At 55.2% G+C, this 8,513-nt stretch overlaps 1 protein-coding gene across 1 annotated transcript in view; it reads right to left on the bottom strand.

Annotated features, from left to right (window-relative positions):
- Window positions 1-67: 67 nt before the first annotated feature.
- The window catches only part of herc1 (HECT and RLD domain containing E3 ubiquitin protein ligase family member 1), a 57,429-nt gene continuing 48,983 nt past the window's right edge, over window positions 68-8,513 (bottom strand). The window contains 25 exon segments of the mRNA XM_028401058.1: window positions 68-643; window positions 803-1,108; window positions 1,506-1,658; window positions 2,033-2,285; window positions 2,363-2,439; window positions 2,527-2,692; window positions 2,930-3,099; window positions 3,176-3,345; window positions 3,455-3,593; window positions 3,685-3,854; window positions 3,971-4,073; window positions 4,146-4,268; window positions 4,625-4,780; window positions 4,851-5,032; window positions 5,170-5,308; window positions 5,698-5,823; window positions 5,918-5,983; window positions 6,050-6,343; window positions 6,422-6,595; window positions 6,671-6,772; window positions 6,856-7,002; window positions 7,085-7,205; window positions 7,397-7,614; window positions 7,691-7,821; window positions 7,905-8,105. Of these exon segments, the coding sequence (XP_028256859.1) occupies window positions 458-643; window positions 803-1,108; window positions 1,506-1,658; window positions 2,033-2,285; window positions 2,363-2,439; window positions 2,527-2,692; window positions 2,930-3,099; window positions 3,176-3,345; window positions 3,455-3,593; window positions 3,685-3,854; window positions 3,971-4,073; window positions 4,146-4,268; window positions 4,625-4,780; window positions 4,851-5,032; window positions 5,170-5,308; window positions 5,698-5,823; window positions 5,918-5,983; window positions 6,050-6,343; window positions 6,422-6,595; window positions 6,671-6,772; window positions 6,856-7,002; window positions 7,085-7,205; window positions 7,397-7,614; window positions 7,691-7,821; window positions 7,905-8,105 (4,073 nt within the window). The 3' untranslated portion in view covers window positions 68-457.

The raw sequence follows: 8,513 nt of genomic DNA, 5'->3' as shown, positions 1-8,513 counted from the left end.
CTGGAGCTGTGAGCTCAGCCTCCCTGAACACATCATGTTTGGAAATAAACGTCTGCTCTCTGACCGCTCACGTAGATTCTGCAGCATTTATTGTCGTTTCTTTTTGTTTGCTTTGGGAAACTCGGCATCAGCAATGAAAACAATAAATATGGATATTATGCAAAACATTTTCCTAATGAAGCATTTTACACAATGTACAATATTCCCTCAGCGCTCCACACTCCTCTATACACGTGTCCAAACAGGTAAACATACCTCCATGCAGAAACCCTGAAAATGGGATGTGGAGCCATGGAGAAACAAAAAGCACTTCTCGTGTGGGTTTGTCTGTGTGTCGTTAAAAACTGCTAATAAACCACAAAGAGAACTGAAAAGTTGTGCTGTCACATAAAATGATGTAAAAAGTGGCCTGCTGCTGTGAAGGCCTACCCCGGCTGTGTGTGTGTGTGTGTGTGTGTTAGTAGTCCGTGTCGGAGCCCTCGGCGTTGTCCACGTTCCGGGATAGCATGTAGTTGTCCATGTCGATGGAGCGGCAGTTGTTGATGGCGTAGCGAAGCCTCTCAGCCATGACGGCCTGACTTGAGTACGGAGGCAGCCGCAGCTGGAAGAAACACGTCTGAGAGGTGGGCAGGCTGTCGTACGGCTGCAGAGGAGGACAAACAAAGGGTTAACACTGACATGTGAGTAAACATTGTGTCCTGCATGGTCCGGACTCTGTCTGGAGCCACGTCTGATGCTGGGCCACATATTTGATGATGATCTGTAAATCCTCTCGGACAGGAAGTCACGGCGCGTCACTCACCCGGTCCACCTTCATGATCTGGAACCTCTGAGAGATGTCGGCCGTGTTGGCGGGCAGCCGGGAGCGCCCGGAGACGAAGCGCATGAAGAGCACTCGCTCCTCGTTGGAGAACTCCTCCAGCGTCTGCCAGAACCACTGCACCAGGGTGTGCTGCTCGTCCACCTCCCTGTAGCGCACCACCTTCTTCAGCACGTCGCAGCAGATCTCCGGCATGCCGCACACCATCTGCTCCAGCTGCTTGGCCGTCAGCAGCGACAGCAGCGGCACCGGCACGATCCAGGACATGCCCTCACGCACCGCCGCCACCTGAGCAGGAGAACAGGAGAACAGGAGAGACGGGTCAGTTTGAGTTTCATTTTAAAACATCAAATGTAAAACGTCATCACTATTGTAGAGGTGTTCTCCATGTTTGTTCAAACCGTGGTCCATGGTATCTGACTGGGTCTGACGGTTAGCGATGTGGCTTTAAGCCAACAGCTGCTGTCACAGTACAAAGCTAACGCAGCCAATGATGATTTCTAACAGCACTGAGGCAGGTCGGCCATGTTGTTTTAACGTAGCTCCACAGCGAGGGTCAGGTTTGAACTTAGACTGAACTCAGGTAAACTCAGAAATATTTTTGTGAGCGCCATGTTTTGTTGTTCTTGTTTTCTCAGAGCTCAGCTGTGTGTGTGTGTGTCTGTGTGTGTGACCCCCCCCCCACCTGTCGGTCGATCTCGTGCAGCCTGTACTCGATGGCGCGCTCCACGTACTCCTTCCTGTTGGAGAAGGTCAGAGGGATGCTGTTTCCTCCTGGGATGATGGGCACCATTTTACCATCTGCACTCTGCCCGACAAACGAATCCAGAGGAATCATCTGCAAAACAAGGGAGACGTTTATTTATTCCATGAATCCTGATTGGTTGTTGATCTCTTCTCGGTCCTCCTGTTGAGAGGCCCGACAGCTCGGCGGACAGAATTCAAATCAGAGCCAACAGGAGCTCCTTTCTGCCTCGCACACTGTTCTTTCATGCCAGAGCGGCAGATGCAGCTTCTTCCTCTCCGCCTTCGGCCTCGCTGATGGTGCAACAAGGCTGGGCGCCAAGCCACGGCTGGGCAGGAAGTAACAGCACCAGGCTGCATGGACACGTTAGCTTAAAAACAAAGAGTGCGAGCTGAGGAGAGGGAGCATGCAGGAGGGATGAGAGGACGTGTGTGCAGCATTACTGTGAGAGAAACACCAGCTTTCACCTCATGGAAATTATCCTCAGTGATGCCGCTGTCTTCAATGTGAAGAATGCTTTTGAGGGTCTGCACGTAGAGCAGGTCCACCTCCTCCAGGTCCTCCAGCAGCAGGGGGATGCAGCACAGCTGTTTCCACACCAGCGGGGCCAGGTGCAGGTCCAGAGGCTTCTTGGTGCGGATGGCCACGCCCATCAGGATCCCCAGAAACTTAAACTGGAGCATGTGTTCGTCCAGGCAGGCAGACGGGTTCAGGAGGAACCTGCGTCCATCAGAGGAGAAAGAACCATGATGTCTGAGTCGCCCTGAATCTGAGAGAAAGGGCGTCGTTCCCCTCACCTGTCTCTGTTGTAGCCGACCTCTGCAGTGGCGTTGGGGGAGGGGATGAGCAGGTCGACCACTCCCGTCTCCAGCTCCTGACAGACATCGACATCACAACAACAAATAAATCTCTGCATCACGGGGCATCCGGAAACGGAACCAGAATCCAGATTCACACAGACCTGACACATCTCTGTGATGGTGTCGTCAAACACCCCGCCCGCGTCGTCGGCTCCCTCGCCCACCAGTTTGACCTTCCAGGCCCTGGAGGGCAGCCGCAGGTCCGAGGCGTTCAGCTTCACAACCTGCCGAGCGATCTGCACAAAGATGGGTTTGCACTTCCGTCCCCTGAAGGGAGGAGAAGAGAGGACGACCGGTTCAACATTCATTCATGGTTCATATTTCTAACAGCAGTCCAGCTGGAGTTCTGATTCTGATCAGATAATCAGTGTTAAATGGGTTTTTGGTGATACGGAGGTTGTTACAGAAGCGATGTGTGTTCTGCCTCCACCCACAGGGAGGAAACACCCGCTGTGATTCCTGGACACAGTCTTTGGCTCACAGATGAGTGTGGCGAGTACTGACCGTGTGGAGATGCGTTTGACGGTGATCTGCGGCCCGTAGTTCTTCCCCTGCACCATGGTCTTTCCTATGGAGCGCACCATAGGCAGGGTGTACACTCTGGGGGCCAACAGGGGCCTCAGCTGGCCCTGAACGATCCCCCACGTGCCGGGGTTGTAGTGAGAGGTGCAGCTCTGCAGAGTGATGACGACACCATTAATGAATTGTTCATATAAAGCAGGTTCGAGTCTGTGCCGGATCTCCGCCCACCTGGTTGTTGGGACTGAGGTTCAGCAGCCTCCACGAGGAGTACATGAGATCAGAGAAGTGGTAAAGGAGGCGCAGGCGTGCCCTCACCGCCTCGATGCTGATCTCCTTCAGCCCGCTGTACTGAGGCGGCACTGCCACCGGCAGACCCAGCTGGAGAGGAACCGATGAGCCTGAGAGAGAGGAGAGAGGGACACCGGGAGCAGCAGCATGAAGTTCAGTCTGTTTGATTCACCGTACGTCCCAGCAGGAAGTGTGTGTGTGTGTCTGTGTGTGTCTGACCTGGAGCTCGAGGCGGCACAGAGGGAGCCGTCCACGCAGCACTGTGGCAGCGCCCGGCCGAGATCTGGTGGATGTTCTTTCCCTGCAGAGCCGTCGCCAGAGTGGGCTCTCTGACATGGTTGGTGTGGCCCAGACCCAGCTGCACGACATGAGGACACATTGATCAGCCGGTCACCACAGAAACTGTGTGTGTGTCTGTGGGTGTGTGTCCGTGTGTGTGAACAGCTCACCTGTCCCTCCGAGTTACTGCCCCAGGCGTAAACGTCCCCGGTGGAGGACAGCACCAGGGTGTGTTCGGCTCCCACGGCGATGTCCTGGATGTGGATCCCTGACAGAGCTGGAACCTGCTGGGGCCGGTTGTGGTTCCGGGCTCGGCCTTCTGGCAGCCCGATGAGCCGGTCTGAAAACAGGGAGGGGAAAATATAACCGTCTGCAGAGCTGCTCCAGTTTTCATGTGAAGGTTTACAGAAAGCTTTCAGGAGTCCGGCTCTGGACCGGGTCTGGACCGGGTCCTACCTTGACCAAACGTGAACACTTTGCCGTCTTTGGTTAGAGCCACAGAGAACTGAGTTCCACAGGCCACTTTTTTGATGCCGATCCCACAGAGAACATCCACTTTCTAAAGAAAAACACAGCAATCAGCGGCCATCTTATACCAAGCAGCGGGGGGGCTCTGTGTGGCGGAGCGTACCTGGGGGGAGGACTTGGCGGTGGAGTTGCCCAGACCCAGCTTCCCGTAGTCTCCATCACCGAAGGCCCAAACCATCGTTCCATCAGCAGAGACAACCAACGTGTGATTCAGACCACAGGCCACCTGAGGAGGAGGAAGAGGAAGAGGAAGAAGAGGAGGAGGAGGAGGAGGAGGAGGAAGAGGAAGAGGAAGAAGAGGAGGAGGAGGAGGAGGAGGAGGAAGAAGAAGAAGAAGAAGAGGAGGAGGAGGAAGAAGAGGAGGAGGAGGAGGAAGAAGAAGAAGAAGAGGAGGAAGAGGAGGAGGAGGAGGAGGAAGAAGAGGAGGAGGAGGAGGAGGAAGAAGAAGAAGAAGAGGAGGAGGAGGAAGAGGAGGAGGAGGAAGAAGAAAAGGAAGAGGAAGAGGAGGAGGAGGAGTCAGCAAGTCACCAAGTGTTAAGACATGGCCGCCACGTGCAGCTGATCGCCACCTCTCTGCCCCACCTGTCCGACTTGGTATCCCTCCAGAGCCGTGACTTTCTCTGGGAGCTTCTTGTTGGAGGTGTTTCCGAGTCCCAGTCTGCCGTAATCGCCGTTACCAAATGTGAAGAGTTTCCCATCAGCTGTGACCACCGCTGAGTGTTTGAACCCACACGACATCTACAACAGGAAACGCTGTTAATGAGCGCCGCCGGACAGGAAGTAAAAACGGTCTGTACTGCAGACCCACCTGCACCACCTCCTCGCCCTGCAGCGCTTCGATCTGCCGGGGGCGCCGCTGGCGGTCGCTGTTCCCGTGGCCCAGTTTGCCGTAGTCTCCGTCCCCCCAGCTGAACACCTCGCCGCTCTCCGTCAGAGCCATGGAGTGACCGTCGCTGCCGCAGGACGTCACCAGCTGAGTGACAACGAAACCTGACAGAAGATGGAGGAAACAGCAGCCAGGAGTTCATACGGAGCTCTCTTAGCTCGGTTTTTGTTTTCTCTTTAGATGATCAATAACACGTATTGATACTAGCAGTCAGAGAGTCAAAGAGGCGCCGAGGCGTCACCTTGCAGAGCTGAGATGACGGTGAGGACGTGCAGGTCGTCAGAGTTTCCCTGTCCCAGGCGGCCGTAGCTCCCCTCTCCACAGGCCAACACCGTCCCGTTAGGCTGGATCACAAAGGTGCAGTTCTGACCACACACCACCTGCGACACAGGAAACACACGTCACACGGTGCTGCAGGTGTTCAGCTCATCAGCTGTAGAGCTGCAAACACTTCCTGAAGACTTGTCATGTGACTGCTGGTCACATGGGTCATAGAAACATCCTCAGGTCAAGCAGCCTTTTTAAATGACCTGCACATCACACATGATGCGTTCAAAGACCGTCAGGGGGTTCACAGTTCACAGTTAGTGTCAATAATAAATGCTGACACACATTTCAACACTGCTGGTTGTTGTGCTGTGATATAGTTACACACACGTGTGTACAATAAAACTATAAACTGCACCATGTCGTCTGTGGTGTGTTCATCTCTGGTGTGTGTGTCTGTGTTGTGTGTTCGTCTGTGGTGTGTGTGTGTGTCTGTGCGTACCTGCTGTGCCTGAGAGAAGGACGGCGCTGTGGTCGGCACCAGGATGTTTCTGCCGGCCTCTGCCAGCTGACCGTGTCGCCCCGCCCCCCACAGGAACACATCACACTTCCCTCCGAGATGCCAGTCCTGAAAACACACACACACACACAGCAGCATGTGTTACAACAGCAGTGTACTGCTGCAGACCTGGAGCAGAATGAACACAGCTCCTCTCACTCACCTCTGGTCTGGAGGTGGCCCAGGACATGATCTGTTCGTCCATCCCAGACGCCCACTTGCTGTTGTCCTACAAACACAGATGTCAGTATGTGCTGCAAGTGTTCATGTTTCAACCTGCAGGTCCTGTCCTCACCATCAGCAGAGCCATCTCGTCTTTGGGCACGGGTTCCAGGTCCGGCACGGAGAAGGACTCGGGGAAGGTGGCGCCCCGAGCGAGGGCCTCTGCCGCTTTTACGGTGGTGGAGAAGCAGTCCAGCCACGCCCACTCGCTGGCACTCCAGCTGCCGGACTCCGGCGGGCAACGTCGGAGGTGAGGCGGCACGGGGGGGCGACACAGGTGCTGGTCCAAGTGGAGCCCCACGGCCAGGGAGGCGAGGCACTGCATGTAGGGGCTGTGGACCAGCTGCTCCCCACAGACCACGTGAGGCTGAGAGGCCAGAACACAGATGTGTGATGAGCTCCGAGCGTTTCATTATTTTACTCAAAGCATCACACCCCGGCGTACCTTCTCGTAGGCGTACTGCTCCTGCAGCATGACAGGAAGTCTCTCCAGGAAGGCTCTCATGCAGGGCGCCATGTTGAGGCCGACCACGCCCTGCCTCTTCAGCGCCGAGCGGCAGGTGGCCAGCACGTGGTTGGAGGCCATGAACTCTTTGGAACAGTTCACCACCAGGACGTCCTGGAAATGGAAACACAAATGAGGCGGTGCACGAGGAGCACGGAGAGACATGGAGAGGCAGGAGGGACGTCTGACCTTTGACCTGTTGGAGCAGACCGCCACTCCCACATCTGGAACCCAGGCGATGTTCTGGATCGCACCAGAGCCAGCTACCACAGTCTGGACCACGGACCCATCCTGTCACACACACACAGTGGGCAGGTATTCAGCGTGACTGTAAATATTCATTACATGTGCACTGCTGTGTGTGTGTTCCTTACCCGCAAAGACCAGATGTTCATGAGGCCTCCCACTCCTCCAGATGCCAGAGCCCAGCCGTCCGGGCTGAATGCCAGCGTCCGTACCGGAGTGATGTGTCCCTTCAGCTGGAAAACGCACGCTGCGCCATCTTCTGACCAACAGGAGGACTGCAACACATCAGTGGGGATCGCACAGGTGAGACCGACCGTCGAACCGATCTCTGTTTGTTTACAAAATAAATATGGTTACCATTAATTTGGCCTTTGCGTCACTCTCCCACCATCCCTCTGAGTCAGAGGAAGAGGATTCTGGGAAGCTGGAGAGTTCTTGAGGGACGGTCCAGACGGACACAAGGCCGTTCTGACAGCATCTGAAAAACAATGTGACTCATTAAACCCAGAAGCACCATGGCGGCCGTACATCACATGTAGGATGTCTCTCAGCACTGCTGTGTGTTAATGTCTGGGGTCCTGTGACCCTGTATGTCTGCTCTGCTGCTTGCAGACAGGAGCAGGTCTTTATGCTGCAGTAACGAGCCCACAGTGACGTGTCATGACATACACAGCGAACATGCTGAGGGGCTTCGGGCCACGCCCCGGCAGGCTGCACCACGCCACGTTGTTCACCAGGGAGGGGTGTCTGAGGCTCTGCAGGCAGCGCCAGCCAGAACCAGAGCCTGGCTGCGAGTCCGGACTGACCCACAGCTTCACCGTCTCCTCTTTGGCACAAGTCAGCAGCATCTGGCCGGTGGGACTCCACCTCATACTGGTGATGGACTCCTGAAAAACAGGCCTCAGCTGTAAATCTACATGTGACCTGCTTGTGGAGGCAGAGTTTTAGGATCTGCTGGTTCACCTTGTGTGCGTCGATGACCACAATGGCTCCTTTTTCTAAGGGCTCTTTGGATCCAATCAGCAGCTTCCCGTCTGCATAGCCCACAGCGAAAGGCTTGTCTTCACTGAACCAGGCGATGTGCATCACTGCCACTGAGAGAGGACAGAACCATCAGGCTCAGCCGCCTGCAGAGCTGTCATTATTTAGACCACAGAAAGCCCCCCCCGGTCCGTACCATCCTTCCTGTAGCAGTGCTCCAGCTCGGTGCGGTGCATGCTGGAGGTATCCAGCACCTCGATGAGGCCCAGAGATCCATCCATGCGGCCCACCAGCAGCATGTCTTTGGGCTCCCCGCACCACAGGGACTCAGCCTCCTCCTCAGGCCACGCCAGCGCCGACACCCAGTGAGGCTGCATGTCCAGCAGACCCTTCCCACCTTTAGGAGGACAGACGGAGCTCACAGTTAGCACAGAGCCATCAACGAACACAAAACTACCGACTACCACAGCGTCACGTTTGAATGACACAAGAGGCGGAAGGCGCCAATGACACGTGACTCTGGGCCTGGAGGCAGGTGAAGGTGGACAGATGGAGCGCACTGCAGGGAGCCTTAGGAGGCAGGAAATGATGACTGGACCTCCTCCAGCCCTCGGGCACATTTATTTTTAATGGCAGCTATGAAATCTTAATTCACACATGACCGGACCGCACACACAAGGAACACAAGCTGAGCCACACTTCACAGGTACAATAAAACATTAACCCTACGATGGTCAAAATCCTGACTCCATGTCACCTACATGGGTTCATCTGGTTTGTTTCATTGATCTACAGTATGTGAAGA

This window comes from Parambassis ranga, chromosome 3 (genome assembly GCF_900634625.1).
Source record: "Parambassis ranga chromosome 3, fParRan2.1, whole genome shotgun sequence".
Classification (NCBI taxonomy): Eukaryota; Metazoa; Chordata; class Actinopteri; family Ambassidae; genus Parambassis; species Parambassis ranga.
The sequence above is the reverse complement of the archived record's forward strand: the minus strand, read 5'-3'. Positions and strand labels throughout refer to the sequence as shown.